This window comes from Callorhinus ursinus, unplaced genomic scaffold (genome assembly GCF_003265705.2).
Source record: "Callorhinus ursinus isolate GAN/ISIS: 27379988/994484 unplaced genomic scaffold, GSC_fseal_2.0 scaffold2, whole genome shotgun sequence".
Lineage (NCBI taxonomy): Eukaryota > Metazoa > Chordata > Mammalia > Carnivora > Otariidae > Callorhinus > Callorhinus ursinus.
In genome coordinates, this window is record NW_027397064.1 from 36284307 (window position 1) to 36307472 (window position 23166).

Below are 23166 nucleotides of genomic sequence, written 5' to 3' on the forward strand. Positions count from 1 at the left end.
CCCATCAAATGAAGGGGTCAGACCAGATGACGCCTGAGGCCTTCTCTACTTCTAATATCCTGTACGTCTGTGAAGCTAATCCATAATCACGTTAGACTACTTGTATTTTCATGAAAAAAGTTAATTTTTGGAAATTAAGTAAGATAGCCTCCTTTGTATACTAAGTATTTCTTGATATAGTCCTTGTCAAGATGAAAACTATGCAATTCATTCCCTAAGCACATAGAGAAATAAAACTGAAGAATGCCAAAGTTAAAGCATTTTATAAAAGTAGATAAGTAGAAGTAGTGGTTATTCTAGGCATCCTTGAGCTATGACAGTGAGTGCTGGTAGGAGAGACAAACATGATGAAGTTGGCACTCACATTGGGACTGCTTAAAGTTCACATGAAAAGAGATTGATTAGAGACCCTGTCCAGTTCTTTTTGTCCCCTTCTGATCAATGAACTTGAACTTCTTCCTTTTCTAATTTTTTAGGAAATTTTATTATCTAATTTTGTTATCTTTAAAAAAAGGTTTTTTGGGGCACCTGGGTGGTTCAGTCGGTTGGGCGTCTGCCTTCAGCTCAGGTCATGGTCCCAACGACCTGGGATCGAGCCCCGCAGCGGGCTCTTTGCTCTGTGGGGAGCCCGCTTCCCCCTCTCCTCCTCGCTTGCACTCTCTCTCTCTCTGTCTCTCCTCAATCTGTCTCAAATAAATAAATAAAATCTTTAAAAAATAAAAAAATAAAAACAAGTTTTTCATTAATTCATTGGTCTTATGTCCAAATAGTATAAATTTATGAATTGTTCCTGCATATTTTTGGTTTGTTAGTCTATTCTGAATTTATGTAATATGTAATGCCAAGCAAGAATCTGTAAAGTACAGTAAAATAATGCACAAGGCAAAGGTATTAAAAATGATAGTATATATTGTTATGTGCTGTGAATATGTGAAAAGGATATTATACCATTTTTTATCGTATTGCCTTATGTGGTTATCTCCAACCTTTTTGGCAATATCTCTGCAAAACTTTTTCAGCATGCATCTTCAAAATGTGCATCTCATTTATTTATGAATTACATATAGGAACTACTGCTATTAGCTAATATTTCAAGTATATCACAATATACTTAGGGTGAGGCTTTTCATTTATCGTAGTCTTACATAACCACAAAGCTAATAGACTTACTGATGATTTTCCTCTGTTTTGGCCAAGCTCTTGTCAGATCTGATTAAATTTGTCATTATTTTTACCTTGTAATGTATAGAAAGCTTTTACTCGGAGTAGAAGCATCAGCTCTGTGACCCCGTGTTATTTACATTTGCGTTTGTATTATCATCTTTAATCTGCAGGTTCCTTTCATACATCCTGCCCATCTGGGGATGTTTTTAGTCAAAGGGCACGCATCACAATCTGTAGCTGGATCTGGCGGGCCCGTCACTGTGCATTTCTGTGCACTCAGAGCGAATGAACAGAGAGCATGAGCCTCACCCCCTCCGCGTGTGGAAGTTCCTCTCTTCCCGGAGGGTGTCTCAGATCCTACAGGGCAAGGTCCTCAGAGCTGACTGAGGGCACAGTGCCAACCCAGAGTTAAATACCAGCTACGATGCTTTCCTTTGTAAAGAAAATAAACACAAATGGAGGTTCCCATATCACAATAGGTTGTATGTACGTATCTACATAAACCTCCCAATTTTTGAGACCAAAGTTGACAAAAATATCATTTTTTTTTCTTATTTAAATCTTACCTCTTATATTGTGGCTTTGCTTTTCTTTTGTTTTTTGTTCACCCAGCTAGCTTTTAGAACAGAGTCTGGCTCATGTTTCTTTCAGTCTTCCTTAGTGTTTTGCACCTAGTAGGTGAGCATGAGAATACACATACACATGTTTCACTCTAAAATGAGCTCCAGGAATGTTTAGTAGTCATTACTTGGTTGTCTTGCTGAGGATGGGTGGCATATATCTTTTTTTTTCTTCCTTTTTGGAAGTTTTAACAAACTGTTTGCTTGGGCCCAGTGGGTTTCTTGTTTGTAGCATCTAAATAGAGTCATACTGCATATTTCAACTGTATTCTCTAATTTGTGAAACTAAATTTTTTCGCTCTTAGTCTACTGTGTTAGCCATTCATCTCAGAATGTTGCTATTACTGATTCATAGAACATTTTTTTCCTTCATTATTTATGTCCCTGATAAAAAACGTTAATTTTAACTATCCACTATCTACGTTAATCTACTATCTGAGCACTTTTATGTACCTGCATGATGAAGTGGTTTGGACAGTTCAGGCCTGTGAGGAATAAGGTGGACGGGGGTGAGTTTTTGGTCCGTGAGGGGTGTCAGCAGTGTGGCGCCTTTCATTGGTTTATTGATGCCACATTAGGAAGACGTGCATAAAGGAGTCCCACTAACTGGCTCCAGGGATGTCTCTAGAAGTAAAGAGAAACAACCAACAGTCATTCCCATCTTGAGAGAAGCTGTATCATTTTCTTGATGGAACAGAAGAGTGTCCTCAATCCTAGCTGTACAACAAAGTCCCCTGGGGGCTTTACAGAAATCTAAGGCCAGTTAAAATCTCTGGTGTGGCACCAGCCATCTGTATTTTTTTTTCTTAAGTAGGCTCCATGCCCAGTGTGGAGCCCAAAAGGGGGCTCGAACTCACAGCCCTGAGATCAAGACCTGAGCTGAGATCAAGACTCAGGCACTTAACCAACTGAGCCACCCAGGCACCTCAGCCATCTGTATTTTTAAGAGCTCCCCGGGTGATTCCATCGCCCAGCCAAGGTTGAGAGTAATAGTTCAAGAGGCAAAAAAGCTGATTAGGTCAATGGAAGGAAAACAAAAAGTGTAAGTCTCAGTAAAGGTGAAGGGATGCAACAGTAGAAAAGAAGTTACCCCACTATAACATGGAAAAAGTTGGGATAATATGGAACAATTTTGTAGCTTCAAGTTGAGGTAGGAATAGACATCTTCCCTTGACTGCTCTTGATCACGCAGTGAGGGTTAAGATGTTGGCTGTGAGAACCAAAGGTTTATAAATTGATCTAAGAATGTCCAAAGGGCTTTGAGGCCTTGGGCTTTGGATGATGGAGATTCACTGACAAACACCTCCAAGTTCAGATGATCTTCGGGGGACTTTTGACCTATGGGTATTTTACCCTGGAGTGTGCACTTGCACACGAGTGCTCTCATTTGGCCTAAGGGTACTTTACACCCTGTTAAGAAACCTTATGCTTAAAAGGTTTATTTGGTTTTAAAGATATGCCAGGGCTCTTGGCCTAACAAAGAAAGATAAAGTGAATCTGTTTTCACCTATGCCACTCTTTTGGTCTTTCTCACATATTACCTTGCTTTTCTGAGAAGAATATACATCTTGAGCCAGTGTGGGAGGGCACGGAGCCTTCCTTTCCTGTAGTTCCGGGGTCTGGTGAAGCATCTTCTATCCAATAAGCATCGACTGAGCATTTGTCAGTGACCCCTGCAAACTCTGCTTCTTTTGTAGGAAGCGGTGCAAGTATTGATTAAGCACTCGGCCGATGTCAACGCGAGGGACAAGAACTGGCAGACCCCCCTCCACGTGGCGGCTGCCAATAAGGCTGTAAAGTGTGCAGAAGTGATCATTCCCCTGCTGAGCAGTGTCAATGTCTCTGACCGAGGGGGGCGCACAGCCTTGCACCACGCTGCTCTGAATGGCCACGTGGAGGTGAGTGTCCTCATCACCGGGAGCAGGAAATCTCCCTAGAGCCTCTCTTCACCCCCAGTGGAACCTAATCTTACTCCTGAGGCTTTTAGCAAGTGTGAAGCTGCTATCTGCATGCCAAAACGCAGGCAACAATAGCCCATTTTAAATGTACAGCCAGTGGGTTGCAAAAGTAGCTGCCTCCTCGGGCTTCTCCTCTGACATGTGTGCCACAGGGTTGTCTGTGACGTCAGCTTCCTACTGTGTTTGAATTCCGGGTCACTGACCTGCCTTTGGATTTGATGTTAATTTGACTCAGATTATCTGCATGTTGGTTTTCTTTCAGATGGTCAATTTACTCTTGGCCAAAGGAGCAAACATCAATGCATTTGACAAGAAGGACCGGCGTGCTCTGCACTGGGCGGCCTATATGGGTAAGGGTTCCTGCAAGACGACTGTAGCTAAAGAAGCTGTGGGCCTGCCGTGAAGCATGTAGGTTTTCCCTTTGTGCACGCCTGACTTCTTTCCAAGCTTGGGGCCCAATTGAGTGAAGATTTGGTCCACTTGACTGGCAAGCATAGAGCACTCTAGTTAGACAGTTGCTCTGTCAGAGATTGATTTTACCCCACAGGGAGGAGGAGGGATGAGTCACAGCCTGGACCTCATTGAATGTGTTTCAATCCGGACGGGAAAGCCGCACAAAATGGTGCTTCTTTTAACTTGTTATGGCAGCAAAATAAAGTGTTTTAAAAAGAACAAGGAGTGGCTAGCAAAGCCAGGACATAAATTCTATGTGTCCTTTTATTTAAAAGTATTTTTGAAAGAAACAAAAAGGAAGGAAGGACCACCCTCTGGCTGATGGGTAAGTTCAAGTGACAACAGTAACCGTGAATCCTCCTGCTACTCTCCTGACAGTGAACCTGGCCTTGCAGGTCTTGCTTCTGCCAGCTGGGCTGGGACACATGAAGGAAGGAGTTAGATTTCTGTTTTTCTTTTTCACTTTTGTTGGCACAAGTGCGACTGACAAATGATAGGCCTCACCGAGTTTATTCTCAGTGTAGACTTGTGAGGAACGAAGAACTGGGATCCTTCCTTTGTGTTTGTAACCGGAGACTGGCCTGCAATTGGAAAAGCAGGTGGGATTCTACCAGCCCTATGTTATAAACCACCTGAATGCCCATCCCCTGGAGATTGTGTTGGTTAATGATAAAGAACTGCCCAGTGGGACACTGGGCAGTAACTACAGTGATGATGACATTAGTATTTATTAACATCAAAAGATTCTGTGTTAAGTAAAAACAGATCATAATAGCATGGTCCTCGTTTTTGTAAAAAAAATCTGCAATATAGACGATCTGGGATATATTATATGCTGAAATGTTAGTTTGGTTTCTGAATCCTTTTTAACAAACCTACAGGCCTTTTATTATCATAAACAACAATAATGTTAATGGTGGGGGGGGAGAAAGAGAATGGGTTGGGTAGAGATGAAATAAATTATGTGGCTGTGGATGAGTCTGAATGGATATTTGGGCTTAAAAAACCAGACTCTTAAGATTTTGCAAGCATTATCATTTTTTTTTAAAAGACAACATGGACTTTGGAGATGACGGAAGCAGATTGGATGTCTGCATGGTACCTATGGGGCTGGAGTCAGGGTACATTGGCCAGACTGCTGTTTAGGCAGAGCACACACTAGATTAGTGTGTGATGGGATGCAAAGAGCCTGGGGTTTCAAGTTTGTTCTTTGCTGATACACAGTTAAAACATTTGTGTAGAATTGCTTTAAAGAAGTAAAGTCATTGTTTTGTTTGTCATCAGGATACAAATAGGAAAAAATACATAGATGACTATCTTTAAGGAATAAAGGACAAAACAGGACAAAAGACAAAAGATAGCACCACTTGAACTAAGATAGCCTCACTAATAACTGAAAATAATTTTTCTACATACAAGTTTTGGGGAAAAAAGTCAAATTTTAATAAAACAAGCCATGACCAAACTCTTTCTGTCTCATACACACACCCAACTCTCTCCCCCCTCCAAACACACCTCTCTCTCCATCTCTCTCTTTCTCACACACACACGTAAACACACTCACACTCACCCCCATGCACATCTCAGACCCTTGGAATCAGTACTTATCTTCTACCCCTCAATCATTAACCACATTTACAGCAGTGACCCAAAGCATCAAACAGTCTTCAGTCACAATGTAGAGGTTAAATACATTTATCGTACTATATATAGTAAGATAGGGTACAAAGGAAAATATGCTAGAAAATATGCCAACAGGAGTTGAAACTGGAAAGGTTTCTGTTTAGCCAGTAATTCACAAGAATACTTTTCAGTTGAACCATATGATAGTGTCTTTTTTGGGGTAAAAAAAAAAAAAATGGTCAAGCAACAGCAATTTCATATGATTTAACAGTAATGTAGAGTTATTCTGATTAATTGATTTTTTTCTTTCATTAATTTTTCCAAACCAAATTGTCAGTGTTGGACTTTAAGGAATGGGAAATGCTTTTAAAAGCATTGCTTTCATTTTAACATAATTCTTTTTTAGGCTGTGGTACTAACATATTGGCAGGACCTTGTTCTCATTTAAAATGGTGGTGGTAGTAAAAGCTAATGGTGATAATATAGGTGGAATCAGTCATCAAATTATCCTAAAAAGGCTACCCATGTTTTCTGCCGCTTTGTTTGTGAAGGCCACCTGGACGTTGTGGCGCTGCTCATCAACCACGGCGCAGAAGTGACGTGTAAGGATAAGAAGGGTTATACCCCTCTGCATGCTGCAGCCTCCAATGGACAGATCAGTGTTGTCAAACACCTCCTGAATCTGGGAGTGGAGGTGAGCTGTGATGAATGCATCAATTCATGGTATATTTGTGGGTTTTCTAATGTTTGGTTTGGTTTGGGTTTTTTTTAAGATTTTATTTATTTATTTGAAAGAGAGCACGAGAGAGAAAGCACACAAGCAGGGGGAGCGGCAGACTCCCTGCTGAGCAGGGAGCCTGATGCAGGACTCCATCCCAGGACCCCGGGATCATGACCTGAGCTGGAGGCAGACGCTTAACCGACTGAGCCACCCAGGTGCCCCTGTGGGTTTTCTGTTGTTGGGAAATTAAATCCTGTTTGCATTTTAGTTCAAGAGGGTAAAAACCACCTTATTTTCTAGCATCCTATCTTTTTGAGTTTCCAGGGGCAATTGATGAAGGGCAATGGGGGCCTACAGCAAGTAATGAAAAACCAGAAACAGGCTAAGTTTCTATATCAACATAGAGAAATATTTAAACATATATATTGCATGTAATACATATTAGTCATTTTTTAGACGGGCTAGGGTTCTTCATCCTACCTTCAGCATTTAGTCTTCTAAATTGTGGTGTATGGGGTGCCTGGGTGACTCAGTCGGTTAAGCATCTGATTCTTGATTTCAGCTCAGGTCATGATCTCGGGGTCCTGGGATTAAGCCACACATCAGGCTCCATGCTGAGCACGGAATCTGCTTAAGAGTCTTTCTCTCCCTCCGCCCCTCCCACCCCGCCAACAGCAAATGCAATGAAGACAGTGATTTTACCTGCCCTCTGTTGGATTCATTTGCAGATCGACGAAATCAACATCTATGGAAACACAGCCCTTCACCTGGCCTGCTACAACGGGCAGGATGCTGTAGTTAATGAGCTGACTGACTACGGTGCTAACGTGAACCAGCCCAACAACAGCGGGTTCACCCCTTTGCATTTTGCTGCTGCCTCCACACACGGTGCTTTGTGTCTTGAACTATTAGTAAACAACGGGGCAGATGTTAACATCCAGGTACGACACTCTTAGTCTCTCTCTCTGCTAGATACCTCTGCATTGAGCCTCTGTTTGAGCAAAATCAACTCTTGTAAATGGTATCGTGTTTTAGAATTGGAATTCTGAGTACCTTGACTCCCACAGCCTTGTCCTATATTGGCCTGCTACGGAAACTTAGCTGTGTTGTTACTGCAGAAGTGGTAGGACCAGCTGGAAGGCACTGAGGTTCTAGCCACCTGCTTTTGGTAGCTTAGTGAATGTTCTGGAGCAAAGACTGGGTCCCAGGGATATTGACGTGGCCTAGTTTCTAACACGGAGGTGGATGTTGAGCTGATATGGCAGAGTTGCTGAGAATCAAAGGAAAGCCTAATCCAATGATCTCAGGTCTGTTCCTAACCCTGGCATGGCCCACCAAGGAGTTTCTCAGACACTTCCAATAGTAAACAGTAGGTAGTGACTGTAGTAATGTAACATTGACCTAATAGTGGTCAACTGGTCCTAATAGTCTTTATTCAGCAAACTTACTGAGGACTATCTAGTGCCCTCTGTTTGGTTCTGAGGGAGTGCTCCAGGATGAGCTATGAGCTCTGCTCTCAAGGAATTTACAGTACGGTAAGGACATAGTGTGCTACGATGCGCAGGAGACAAGAGAGAATGTAATGAGTGGCATGAGAGAGTAATAGAGTATTGCAAACTATAAAGCAAGTCAACGCTTGCTTCCTGCTTGGGGATCAAAAATGATGCCTGCTTTTGAGCTGAGAGTCGGAAGATTGGTATCAGTTGAGATGAGAAGAGATAGAATCTGAGAGAGGGCATTTCAGATAGAGAGAACCACATGAACAAAGAGTTTGGGAGTTCCAGATAGGAAAAGCTTTGGGTAGACTCTAGGCTAGTAGTTAGCTCACTGTAACAGATAACCAAGAGGAACTTAGGCACTGCCCTCGCCATCCAGATTACATCACTGTGAACGCATTTAGATTGTAGTGGACCATCCTCACCTGTATGAGGGACTTTGTGCTCATCCTCAGCTTCCCTTCTCCCCAGCACGCAGCAATCCTAATGCAGGTCCCAGTGTATTCTGCCTCTGCTTTTGAAAAATGATTCTTTCTGAGATTTAATTTTAAGAATATTGGATCAATCCATTTTAATGACCTTCCCTATTCACTATTAAAATCTTTTTACATTTTTCTTATAATTTCTAATAGTGGGGAAATACGAGACAAATTTCCAGAAGAGTAATTTATTGAGCTTGAAGGGAGGAGAAACTGTATGAAAGAAAGGAGCCAGGAACAAGCTGAAATGTGACTGGACGAAGGAAGAAGGCTTATCAACTGACTGAGGGATTTGGGCTTCTATAAGCTGTGGGGACCACTAGTCATTATAGAGGTCTTGTGATCCAAACTGAGCATTAGAAATAGTAATCTGGTCACAGAACACCAGAGACAGAAAACAGGAAGGAAAAAAAATTGTATATATGATGACATAAACATTTTAAATGTTTATATGGCAAAACAAAACAAAAAACCCTAACGTATACAAAATTGAAAGAGGAACAACTCAGAGAAATGTTTCTGCATTATACATGATGAGCAAAGAGTTAATACATTTAATATATAAAGAGCTCACATAAATCAATGAGAAAAAGTCTGATAACCTACTAGAAAATACGTGTAAAGGCAAGTCACAAGAGAGGAAAAACAATATTCATTAAACCTGTGAAAAATGTACAATATCATTAGTGATTAGAAAAATGCAAACTAATGCACAAGTATATTTGCCTTTAAGATTGGCACATATGGGGGCGCCTGGGTGGCTCAGTTGTTAAGCGTCTGCCTTTGGCTCAGGTCATGGTCCCAGGGTCCTGGGATGGAGCCCCACATCGGGCTCCCTGCTCAGCAGGAAACCTGCTTCTCCCTCTGCCGCTGCCCCTGCTTGTGTTCCCTCTCTCACTGTGTCTCTCTCTGTCAAATAAATAAATAAAATCTTAAAAAAAAAAGATTGGAAAATATGAAAAAGACTAGTAATAACCTAGTGTTATCTGTGAAAAAACTAATATGCAATAAGTAAATATGATCTCATTTTTTAATTTTAAAAAAGTTATGTGTCTGGGTTATATGCATAGAAGGAGAAAAATACTTGGAATATATACCAATATGTTACCACTACAGAGAGGCAAAATTATGATTTGGATTTTTAGTTTCATTTTTATATATTTGTTTTAATCTTCTGGTTGTGATACATGAGCATGTGTTATTTTTATATCCAGGTGAAAAAAATTTTTTTTGTTTTTATAAAAAGAAAATTCAGGTATAGTGGACCTAGACAGAGGACACAATTAGAGAATAACTGGAAGTCGGTAAAACTCGTCTAGATAAGAGGTACTGAGGACAGGGGAGGGGCACAGCCAACAGAAGACAGAGGCTTTGCAGAAAGAAAATCAATGAAATTTGGTTGGATAGGAGTTGGAGGAGTTGAAGACAAGTGTAGAACTGAAATCTGATTCAGAGGTGACAGAGCATAGGGGTTAAATGTTCAGTTCTGGGGCTAGGCTGCCTCAATTCCAGTCCTAGCCTTGACTTTCAGTAATTATATAATCAGAAACAACCTCTCTTGGGTGTCTGTTTGTCTGTAAAATTTGGGAAATAGTAGCATCTTCTTCATGGAACCGCTGTGAGGATTAAACCAGTTATCTTATAGAAACTACTTAGAACGGTTTCTGCCACATGGCAAGCTCTCAATAAACGACTATTGTTTTGTTGTTAAGAGGGACATCAGGAGAAAGAGTCGGCTTACGAGGTAAAACTGTTTAGTTTTTTTTTTTTTTTAAGATTTATTTATTTGACAGAGAGATGCAGAGAGAGAGGGAACACAAGCAGGGAGAGTGGGAGGGGGAGAAGCGGGCTTCCCGCTGAGCAGGGAGCCCGATGCGGGGCTCGATCCCAGGGCCCTGGGACCATGACCTGAGCTGAAGGCAGACGCTTAATGACTGAGCCACACAGGCGCCCCTGTTAAGTTTAGTTTTTGAGCGGGTGATTTTGAGCCTTTAGTACAGCCAGTCTGAGAAAACCAATGATGGAACATGCGACCCTCCAGTGTGGGAGAGCAGAAGAGCATAGAGGAAAAATCTTAGGCTGCCTCATTCACACAGGTGCTGGATCTTGGAGGCTGGAAAAGGGTGAGGTCACCCGAGGAGAGAGTACATCATAGCATGAGTGGAGAAAGGGATGAAGGGTGCCAGGATCCCTTTAGTCTTAGGGTCAGGAGGAAGAGGAGGAAGAACCAAAAAACAGATGAAAAAAGAAGAGTTAAAGAAAATAGAAAGGAAATGGAGGGGAGTACAATGTCTTCATGGAGGTAGAGAACAGGCAGAAATGAAGAAGCAGAATAGATAAAGAGAATTTCAGAGTTCCATATTTTGTAAGTGGAGCCCATCCAAGGTCCTAAATGGGGGTAAGGGAAGGTCTACGGGGGCATCAAGGAGACCAAAGAACTGTAACCCGAGATGGGAAGAGTCATCGTATAGTGTTGAAGTCGCAGAGGATGGTGGTGAGAAGACAGGAGGTTAACAGGTGGCCGAACTGGCGGTGTCCCCGAAACTTGTGACGCTTGTGTTGCCATGCTGGTATCTGAAGGACATCCTCCAATTCTCCAAAGAAAGGAAAAGTATTACTGAAGTTAAATAAAGTAGCTCTCTTCACCAGCCTTCACTTAATTAATTCAGGGGGTTGTCTGATGTTCTCCATTCCCCTTTTGAAAGCATGCTGACTGATGCTCTCCGTGTGCCTGACAACAAGGCTAGAAGGCCACTTTCTGGAACACCCACCTACTCCCCCGTTACCTGACCCAGTGCTCAGTTCAGAGTAGTTTAGGGACTCCAGCTATATATGGAGTTTATGGCAGTTTATGGCAGCCTTGTCCCCCATAAAATGGACCTGGAAAGCATGGCTCCTTAATTTTAATAATTAATTTTCCCCCATAGACTGCTAATCATCAGTAGAATATGAGAAATACCTTTTTTTAAAATCTGAGACTTAGGTTTATATATTATCTGATCTGCATAAATGGGACTTGGGTTAAAATCTAGCCTTCTCCCTCAGTCTCCTTTCATCTCCTCTGTTTACATCCTCCGGTTTCCTTCTCTTGAATCCTCCTTCACGATTCCAGATGCACTCTGGAGGCACGATCGTCTGCCATTTCCATGGAGCCATTTTGTCTGACTCTGGATGTGGCTTTCTAATTGAAGTTGTTATCTCTCTGTACCACATTGCTCCTTGGATTTTAAAAGTGTTTGTAGATCGCAAGACAATTTGTATTTGTTTAGATTTTCTGAAGTTTGGGGGAAACAGCATATTGAAACGTAACCAGTACCTACCCACATGTTCATTTTGTTTTCCCCTATCCTCACAAAATACTAAAAGGGATGTCTTCATGAGCAATTTACAAGATGATGGAGAGAGAAGGAAGGATGTGTGTCCTGTGCACATTTTACAATCCTTCATTTTCCTTAGATTGACCATGGCCCTGTCTCTGACTTTGTAATGTTGGTTTAATTGTGATAAATAATAAAGACACAATACTTTATACGATAATCCATTGAAGGTTCACTTGTATTTTGCAAATAGGAAGAGCATGAGAAGATACAAAATAATTTTTCTTCTCCATTACAGACTGCATTGTAATTCCTGTAGCATCCCAAAACTCTTTCTGGAAGCATTCAAAATGTTAAAGAAGGCACTAAATACATAGCTCTTCCAAATACTGCTTAGATGGGTTCAGAAATTACCCTTGCCTGGTTGCCTACCTCCCAGTCATTAACATTCAGACTGCCCATGGTCTGACTTCTTTTCTGTCCCTGGGCCCTTAGGCTGTGTAGCCCTCAGACACTGGGGCTGAAGTCCATCACACATCTCCTGAAGTGAACCAGCTCCCTTCTTTATATGTACCAGGTCCAAATTATAGAATGAGTTGCACTGCAGAGGTCGAAGGTGAAAACTGGAACAGGCAAGAGAAAGAAAGCAGTGGTAAGGATATTACGATTGGAACTTTGGAGAGGATATGAGGAAAAAGGAGAGGAATGAGTGAGAACCAACCAGGCACCATCTCTGGCCTTTAGAATCCATTCATGTCTCCCACACCAAATGCCTTCTTTCCTCATCCTCCAACGTCCCCCAAACCTTCCCTAAACTCATAGACGTTGTAAATGGTGAGCCATTTAAAAAATTGGACTATGTATGGCTTTTTTGCAAATTAGGGTTTTAGATTGCTCTTCCCTTGAATTAGGAGGCCCTTGTGGGTTTCTGACACATTTCCTCTAACCCCCTGCAGACTGGCCTTGATGTTATCTTATAGAGGCTCTCTTGCCTTCTAGTAAGTTCACTGAGCTGTGTGACTCCAGGAGGCACATGCCACAGACAGCACAATGCCTTCAAGTTCCTGGGTGGTAACAACGTCTATGAGTTTAGGGAAGGTTTGGGGGACGTTGGAGGATGAGGAAAGAAGGCATTTGGTGTGGGAGACATGAATGGATTTCTGAGGAGAATGCTGGTGAAGGAAACTGAAACACTCCATTTAGTTCAAGGATTAATCTTCCTTGAAGGATGCTAAATTCTGCCCTGAAAGAGTACTGATAGTCGCAAAATATTCTTAGTCTTTTTTGGTTTTCCTTCATGACCATGGCTGAGCCGTGCCTGAATCAATAGAAGGGCTTCTTGCGTAATTAAAAAAAACTCAAAATAACAAAATTTTCTGAGCCCTAACTCTGATGGGAAAATGAGTCTAGAAATGGGAAAGAGACTAGAAATGAAGAAAAAATCTTATAAAAGCAAAGCTTTGAATAAGTGGAAGAATTGAACATATCCTCTCCTTTGACAACGCAGTGAATATTTTATCCTTGTCTGAAGTTCTTGAAACAGCAGTGACAGCAAGTCCCCCCCATGTGACAGATTTCTCAGGCAGATAATGAAACTCAGTAGGATCCCTGGTCTCCACCTGAATATCCTGAGTTCTAACTAGTAAAGACTAAATAAAAAGTAGTATCCTTTGACCTTCATTAGTTTCCAGCGGCTTTTTGAAATAGCAAGTTCCTTTTATATCCAAACCATGTAAGCACAACTGTTCCAGAATGGCTCCATGATATTCTCAGTGCTTCCTGTCCCCACCTCCCCCACCTTCTGCCGCTATATGCCTCAGGGGAAAAAAATCAGCTCAGGACTGGACTTGGTGATAGATAAACCCAGGCAAAGATAGATCTGATATAGCTGTCCTTTGTATTTTAATTTGGTTGTCTATTTGTCCCTTTACCAAAGGCACAAGCACTCCGTGGGAGAAAAGGGTGTGGTGTTTGTACCCCTGAAATGGAACCAGCTTTGTAAACTGCACACCACAGAAACTGTTTACTTCTGCTTTGGCTCTCTGGCTGCAGTTTAGGTAGTTACTACCAAGTTGGTGGTTATTCCCTGGTAAAGCCTTTAAGCTATTTTCTAGACGTGGTGCTTAGTGCTTAGCTAAATATTTATGAAGATATTATCTAAGCACTGAAATATTTATGGCTTTATATAATTTTAACCAAATGCTAATTAGTTATGTTTTCGATTAAATTTAAGAGAAAATATTGGGGCAAAATTTAAAGAAATAGCACCACCTAGGGACAGGTTAATGTCAACTCGGCGATTTCTGTAATTGTGTCCCTACTCTCTTGATTGCTGCTCCTTCTCCTCTAAAAATACCATTTCAGTAAAGCTTCAAGCTTACTTCCATCTTCCTTTCTCAATCTTTTCTGACTCTGGTTATAATCATATTAGATGAGAAAAGATCCTGTTTTCCCCCCATCTACCTGATGACTTTTCACTATAAAGATTCGATGCACTTACCATTCTGATTAACTCTTTCCTTGGCAAAGATTGTGCACAACTCCTTTCTTCCTTTCTAAGGAATAGACTTACAGGATATAATAAAAATTCTTCTGTTAAACCCTTGTGGTTTTATAAGCTATTCCAGCCCCCCTCAGTCTAAAGCAGTGGCTCCTAAACTTTAACGTGCTGTGCAAGTTAGAAATGGGGACCCCTTTATCCCAGCTCTGATTCAGTGGTCTGGGTTAGGGCACAGAACTCACATTTCTAACGAGAGCCCCAGGTGGTTTAGATGCAGTTAGTCCTTGGTTCACTCTGAGAAATACTTGTTCAAATGATTATTTGTTCCCATTGTGAAGTTTTTAAAACAGAGAGTCATTTTTTAAATGTATTTTTAGGTTGCTGTGTTTTCCTTTTTTTAAAATTAAGATAGTTTCTTATTTGAATATAGTTGACATACAATGTTTTAGGTGTATAATGTATTAGTTTCAGGTGTGCAATATAGTGATTCACTTTCTCTAGACGTTGTGCTGAGCTCACCGCAAGTGTAGCTCTCATCTGTCACTGTGCAAAGCTCTTGCGGGATCATTGACCCTATTCCCTATGCTATGCCTTTTATTCCTTGACTGGAAGCTTGTGTCTCCGTCTCCCCTTCACCCATGTTGCCTATCTCCCTACCCCCTTTCCTCTGGCAACTATCAGTTTCTTCTCTGTATTTATGAATCTGTTTCTGTTTTTTGTTTTGTTTTTTAGATTCCACATATGCGTGAAATGATATGGTATTTGTCTTTCTCTGTCTGACTTATTTCACTCAGCATAATACCCTCCAGGTCCATCTATGTTGTCACAAATGGGAAGATCTCATCCTTTCTATGGCTGCATAATATTCCTCTCTCTGTGTGTGTGTGTGTGTGTGTGTGTGTGTGTACGTACGTACGCAATACATCTTCCATATCCATTCATCTGTCAATGGACACATAGGTTGCTTCCACATCTCAGCTATTACAAGTAACGCTGCAGTAAATGTAGGGGTGCATATATGTTTTCGAATTAGTGTTTTCATTTTCTTTGGGTAGATACCCGGTAGTGGAATTACTAGATCATATGGTATTTCTGTTTTTAAGTTTTTGAGGAAACTCCATACTGTTTTCTAAGGTGGCTGTACCAGTTTGCATTCCCACCAACAATGCATTTTAAAGCACAGGTATATGGGTTTCATTAGAAAAATAAACTTGCATTTTTGAAATCTCATATTTAACCTTAGACTTTGGAAAATGTTTCTCCTGAGAGTTAGAAAAATAACAGCTACGTCTATTTCTTCCTTGTTTTTTTCCCTTTTATTAACAGTACCTCAGTGAAAGGATGCACTCTATGGGGAATACTTAATATTTTCTTTTGGGTATTACTATTTTTGGATGAAATTCTGTAAATGACTATTTCTTAATAAATGTGTAGGACTTTAGTATTTGGTGTAATGATGATCAGTCTATAGATTCTATACATTTTTCATGTTTTGGCTTGATCTATATCGGGGGTTCCATTATTTATATTTTAAATAATAAAGAGATGTATAAATTCAGCACATTCCCAGGGGATCATTAAAATGGCCATTTGCTAAACCATTGTATGTCTTAATCTTATGATTTCTAATGACTTAATTGAAGCAAGCGTTTCTGTTTTGGAACAACTGGAAGTGTCATTTTGTATGGAATCAGAATGCAGGGAGTGGTGGAATGCTTCAGGTCCATTTTGAGAGCTACAGTCATTCATAGCAGTTCAATTAACTTCAGGTTGGACAGGACCAAGCCAGTTAGCACATCATTTGTCTTCACTCGTGTACTTCAGACAAAAGTTGGAAAAAAAAATGCCTTGAAACCATCTTCATCAGTAAATCACAAGAGAGAAAAAAGCATTTTGGATGATTGCGTCAGTTTGAAACAGGGTAGTTTAAAAATTGTCAGTGTAACTAGAAATTTCACATTTCTTCTCTAAAATAATTTTCATTTCTCTAAGCTTCTTTACAGTGGGATGTTAAGAAGTAACTTGAGATATTATATATGCTTTTCTTTTGCTTTCAAAATTATCTTTTACCTTTTGTAAGTTTTTATTACACTTTTAAAAAAATCTGAATTGACATTTTATTTTCAGGGCATTGACAGTAGTATCCATAGGGATGTTTCAGATTGACATCACTGATCCATTGTTTCTCTCCCCGTCATTTTTTAGAGTAAAGATGGCAAAAGTCCCCTGCACATGACAGCTGTCCATGGAAGGTTCACACGGTCACAAACCCTCATTCAGAATGGTAAGAGAGATCCTTCCGCTATGTTGTTATTTAGACAGTGTCCTGATCTGAGTGTGGCTGTCAGTTATCAGAACTTGAAAGATAATGCTCTGTTTTAGATGACAGTCTGTTTTATTAAGCTTAGATTTACACCATCCTTTGATGCACTTTGCTGAAAACTCTTTTTCAGACATATCATCACCATCCAGCTTAGGAGCGAGAACATCAAGCCACTGTTCCTCAGTTAATTCCTACTCAGTCAAAGAACATATGATTTTGAAACTGGAAATGATGTACTTATATGGGCTCAAGGTCCTGCACTTTTCACTCTGAAACTAATACAAATAACTATCATACATTTTCTAGCAGCAAATCTGAATTATTTTTAAGCTTTAGAATTCACCATAGTTTCCCAAGTTAAAACTCCTTAAGCTACTTGGGCAAAGGTAGGAAAAACGAGGTGAGTCAGAGGAAAAGCAGTTAAGTGCATGTTATAAAAGATGATAAAGTCACAGGCTTGATAGAGACCTTGGAAAGTCACGTAATCTAGTAATTTTCCAGGCTCACAACAAAGGTATACTTGAACCACTGGGTTGTCTCTGTAGCCAGAGTACTAGGGAGTATCACTTCATATTACAGTTCCTAATGCTATTATGGGTCATGGCCAGCATCTGTGAGTGGATTGACCTTGACCACACAACTACTGCTTTCTTAGCAAATCTTAGAGACAATTAAAAAAAAATAACAGGTTTAGTCCAGATTTTATGCTGACATTTCAAGTTCAACAATTCCTAAACGATCTTTAGTTGACCCACATTTGTACTTCTCAAAATTCTGGCATTAGTCAATTTCTTGGACCTGTCTTTTTCTCATCTATAAGAATTTTGGATGAATTTTTAGTGATACTATGTTATGTCCTTGGCACTCAAGTCGTAAAACCAAAAAGTTACTTGACATGTGGATGGAAGATCAGCCAGGGAAATTATGCTTAGGAAGCAAAATATCTGCAGCAGGGCAAAGGAAATTTATAAGCATTTCAATGTAACTATAGGGGACAATAAATCCTGACAAGTTTCCAGTGAGCAAAGGAAGGTAAAATGAAAATTAACTGCACAACACCCATTAATTCTAATTTGAAATATGTGGAATGTCTTTGGCATTCACTTTATTGAAGGGGACACTTTAATTGTTTTGTTTTGCTTGAAGTAAACAAAGGGAGATGGGGAGTGACCCTAGAGTGTCTCCTTCTCACACTTTCCTCATCCCATGTATTTCTCAACTGCTTTTTTTTTTTTTTTTTTTTTTTTTCCAGAAAGTGTCCACTGGCTGAAAAAGAAATAAAACTAGGGAGATATTTGGTATCCATTTTTAAAAATTTGGTGTGAATGTAATCAGCGGGCCTTATCACTGATAAGAGAAAGAGCAAGGTTTCTCCTCGTAAGCACTGCCTTCCCGTAGGTCCGTCCCTGTGGCCAGACCATCCTGGCCGTCTCCTTTGAATCAAGGCCATGACCCATCTCTCCATGTAATGCTAGTGTGCTGACAATAGTCTGGAGATGCTGCTGGCTGCTTTGACCTCTCCAAAAGCCATGTCTGTGGACCGGAAGGACTCCCATGCCCTCTCTGGACATAGCTGTAGACTTATGAGTTGGGATGAGATCTGAAAGAGAACACATCTCTTGTCCTCAGCGATCAAGGAGCTTGTTTCGGAGCCTCATTTTTGGCCGAACTGGCATCTTGCTTGTGGCTCAGGTGGGGTCCAGGGGCCCAAAATGATGAGCTGTAGTGGCTATAATATATAGCCCATTGTATGTAATGATAAAGCTAACATGGACTGAGTGTTCACCCTGTGCCAGGCATTTGGGTAAGCACTCCACATAAACCCATGAGAAAGAGGTGCTATTGTCATCTCCATTTCAAAGATGGGGAAACTGAGGCAGGGAGGTTGTCACTTCCATCAGGATACATGGCAGGTATGTTGAGGAACAAGGATTGAAACATAACCAATCTAACATCAGGGACTGAACTTTCAACCACTACATTTACAAATGCATTCTCTGGATGAACAATGGCATGTTAAAAAAAATTTTTTTTTCAAAAGATTTCATGTATTTATTGGTCAGAGAGAGAGAGAGAGAGCGTGCACAAGCAGGGGGAGTGGCAGGGAGAGGGAGAAGCAGGCTCTCTGCTGAGCAGGGAGCTTGATGCGGGGCTCGATCCCAGGACCCTGGGATCATGACCTGAGCCGAAGGCAGACGCTTAACCGACTGAGCCACCCAGGCGCCCTTAAAAAATGTTTTTTAACTTGAATTTTATTTACTTTAAGATTCACTTATATCTAGACTAGAGTCACCCCTGTAGAAGGATGATTTGGCATTCTCTTCTCTCAGCTGACAATTCTTTGCATTCATTACATGTGAGAACTATGAGTTCTTCCATTTGACATTTTAAAAAATGCCCTTAGGGAGAAGAATAGGAAGCTCTTTTCTTTTCCTCCTGTTTGTTGGCTTCCTTCTGGGAAACATCCAGAGGCTCACATCCCCAGACCTGGTGTCTGTCCTCCAGAGTGGGTCACTGCACAACAGGACTCTGAACGCCGGTCCCACGTGGGGACATCGGTTGGCTCCCTAAACCAACAGAGCATGCTACTGAGGAACATTCTTTGTGTTTATTTGTTTTGTGAAATCACCCTGGTGTTTGGACTTTTTATGACATTTCTCTGCTTCCCTGACTGTTCTCTATTCAGGGTTATTCTTCATAATAACTTTTTCCAGAATCATTCAGCATTGGTAAGACAGTTGCCAAAAAAGAACAAAAAAAGAAAGAAACAAAAAACCGAACACACACACACACCTCTTTTATTTTTGTAGATAGTGAGCAAAGACTGCCTCTGCTGTTCAGTCATGTTGTTTGTTGTCTGAAGCTGGGTTGTCACAGCCAGAGAGGGAAAGAAGTGAATAAAGAAACAACGTGATGGCAGAAGGCATTTGATCCAGCCATTTGCACTAGGCCACCGCCTCAGATGCTGTCCAACAGGTTACAAGAGTTCAAAAATGATGTTTTCTTCACAGAAGCTTTAAAAATAGAGTTTGAAGAGGAAGAGTCCAGTGATAGGTTAGGATGATTCATTGTGAGATTTTTGACCTTTTGGCTTACGATACTTCCGAGGCAGTTTAATAAGATGACCATTTTTGTTTGTGCAGGAAAAACTAACTTCAGATGAATGCTTAGATAATGCTGCATAAATTATCCCTTCTGACATGCTTTGCATACTTCTAAACTCATAAATGTTAATTTTCCTCACTAATTGTCAATAATCAGTTACCATCATTTGACTTGCAAGCTTCAAATGAGTAGTAAAGATACTTCATTTGCATGCCAGGCAAATCTTAAAGATTTTCAAGTGAAAATGGAAAGGTTTAGGGAATAACTATAAAATAGAAATTCATTCATCTAGAGGTTCTAGTGATTTATTTATTTATTTATTTATTTATTTTAAAAGATTTTATTTATTTATTTGAGAGAGAGAGAATGAGAGACAGAGAGCATGAGAGGGAAGAGGGTCAGAGGGAGAAGCAGACTCCCTGCTGAGCAGGGAGCCCGATGCGGGACTCGATCCTGGGACTCCAGGATCATGACCTGAGCCGAAGGCAGTCGCTTAACCAACTGAGCCACTCAGGCGCCCTAGAGGTTCTACTTTTTTAAAAAAAAGATTTTATTTATTTATTTGACAGAGATATATAGAGAGAGCACAAGTAGGCAGAGTGGCAGGCAAAGGTAGAGGGAGAAGCAGGCTCCCCGCTGAGCAGAGAGCCCAACTTGGGGCACGTGAGGCTCGATTCCAGGACCATGGGATCATGACCTGAGCCAAAGGCAGCCGCTTAACCGACTGAGCCACCCAGGTGCCCTAGAGGTCCTACTTTAATATAAAACGTATTTCTGAATAACAAATACAGTCTCTCTTTTATTTTTCCACTAGTTATGATGTTTTTCTGAAATATATTTTAAGTGACAACAAAAGCATATGTTGAAGATAATTAAGTATATTTTTACAGTTTTAAACTGACTTATGGGGGTGCCTGGGTGGCTCAGTCAGTTCAGTATCTGACTCTTGATTTCGGCTCAGGTCGTCATCTCAGGATGATGGGCTCAAGTCCCTGTTTCAGGGGAGCCCTGCATAGGCTCTGCACTGGGCATGGAGCCTACTTAAGATTTTCTCTCTCCCTCTCTCTCTGTCCCTCTCCCCATTTGCATGCTCTCCCTCTCTCTCTCTCTCTCTCTCTCTAAAAACAAACAAACAAATAAATAAATAAAATGTTAAACTGACTTATGAAATAGTAGTAACAACAAGAAGAAACTTTATCAGCTCAGCCCCTTACCCTTTCCAGCATTTTTCACTATTTTCTTTCCCTACCCAATTTTTGGCATATTTGGGGCTGATAAACATGGAGGTTCTAACACTTCTTAAGAAGGTTTGGTGCCTGTTGACTGGGAAGGACTTGGAGTGTTGCAGTGTTTGTCCAGGGCAGAGGTTTCCCTGGCGTCTGGGGATCTGCTTCCCACATCTCCCAGGATCAGTTCTGGAGGTGGACCATTTAGGCCAACCACTGTGGGCAGTTCCTAGACAGATACATGGACCTTGGATTGTTCTGCAGTATCCATGGAGACAGTGTTGCAAATAGTTTCACGTGTGTCAGTTTCTTTATTGTCAGGGTGTGGGGGAAGTCTTTCTAACCTCAATGCAAAATCTAAATAGAATGATAGAAAAGGCATGAACTCCAAAAATAGGTTTTTTTCAGACCACAAGAACAAAGAAGAATGAAGATGTAGGGGGGAAATATTTGTAATATGTATTACTGATAAATGGTGAATCTCCTAAATATTTTAAGAGCCCTTGAAAATCAAGGAATAAAAGACCACACACACACACACACACACACACACAGAGAAAAGTGGTCATGAACAAATAGTTCATGAAAAAAGATAAACAAGTAATCCTTCAGTATTTAAAAGATGCTCAGTTTCCTTAATATGAGAAATGCAAATGAAAACTATACTGACATATTACTCTCAGCTATCACATGACAGGTATTCAAAGGCTTGACTAGGCTATGAGGAAAACACACTCTCATACATTGCTCATGTGAGCAGCAAAATGGCACAGGACCTACAGGAGGAAATGTGGCAAAATTGAACAAAACCACATATTCATTTCTTTGACCTAGAAATCCCCTTTCTAGGAATTTACCCTGAAGATATACCCAACAGATAGGAAACAGTATATGCATGAGGTTATTCACTGCAGCATTCCTGATGATACCAAAATTGTATTTACTACCTAAATGCTTATCCATACCAGACTGGTGTACTTAACTAGTATCTCCATGCAATGGAAAGGAATAAAGCTGTACAAAAATGAAGAATACCTCCAAGAAGTGATTTTTAGGAGTGAATTCCAGGATATATTGTTAAATAAAAAAAGAAAAAGAAAGCAAGGTAGTCTGTGTGTTTATTTTTAAAATATTATTTATTTATTTGTCAGAGAGCATGCACAAGCAGGATGAGTGGCAGGCAGACGGAGAGGGAGAAGCAGGCTTCCCATTGAGCAGGGAGCCTGATGGGGGACTCGATTCCAGGACCCTGGGATCATGACCTGATCTGAAGGCAGACACTGAACCGACTGAGCCACCCAGGCATCCCACTGTGTGTTTATTTTTACAAAGAGAAACACAGAAAGCATATACCAAAACTAATGAAAGTGATTACTATAGAATGTGGTTGAGAACGAAGTAGAAGGGATGGAAATGAGAATGAGCCTTAAAAATATATATATAATTTTGACTTCTGAGACATGTGAATGAATTTTTTTACATATTAATAAAATAAAGCTAAAAGCTGGTAAAAAATTTGAAAACAAACAGAATCAAATGAATCTCAACTATGTATCCAGTTAATAATACAAGCATACAGAATAAAGAATTCAGGTAACTCTTGAACAAAGTACTCCCTATTTATGCTAAAATCCTTGCTGGAAAATTTGTTGGGAAATAGGATATTTGCACAGCCTCAAAGTACCACCCACAAGTTGTTTGTTAATTACAAAAGGGAAAAGACATTTGCAATGGCAAGGGCTGGTGGGCATCACCTTAACCAAATAATCAAGCCCCTTTTCTTATTGTGGTAAAATATATATGACATAAAAAGTTACCGTTTTAACTGTATTTAACTGTACAGTTCACTGGCACTAAGTACACTATCATTTTGTGTAAACAACACCACTGGTCAATTCTAGAACTTTTTCATCTTCCGAAACTGAAACTGTATGCGTTGCAAGTTATCAAAAATTGGCATCATCTGGTGGACTAACCTGACCTTATGTGTATTTTGTGGAGAAGCAGTGGGAAGTGCACATCAGCTCTGGGGTAGTCTTGCCAAAATGTTCTGAATCGAATAGAGGAAATAATCAGACAACTCTAGAATGCAGGACATTCCACCCCACTCCTGGCTTGACCTCCAAAGATATCAATGACATGAGACATGGATGGATAGATAGAGAGAGAGAGAGAGAGAGA

General features: G+C 40.6%; 1 protein-coding gene across 9 annotated transcripts in view; it reads left to right on the top strand.

Moving 5' to 3' along the window:
* ANKRD44 (ankyrin repeat domain 44) overlaps nucleotides 1–23166 on the top strand; it is a 321875-nt gene that overhangs the window by 183994 nt on the left and 114715 nt on the right. For all 9 annotated transcript variants that reach the window (XM_073880874.1, XM_073880858.1, XM_073880849.1 and 6 more), the window contains 5 exons: nucleotides 3482–3682; nucleotides 4005–4092; nucleotides 6370–6512; nucleotides 7268–7480; nucleotides 16537–16615. In XM_073880874.1, the coding sequence (XP_073736975.1) occupies nucleotides 3482–3682; nucleotides 4005–4092; nucleotides 6370–6512; nucleotides 7268–7480; nucleotides 16537–16615 (724 nt within the window). The remainder of the gene's footprint in view (nucleotides 1–3481; nucleotides 3683–4004; nucleotides 4093–6369; nucleotides 6513–7267; nucleotides 7481–16536; nucleotides 16616–23166) is intronic.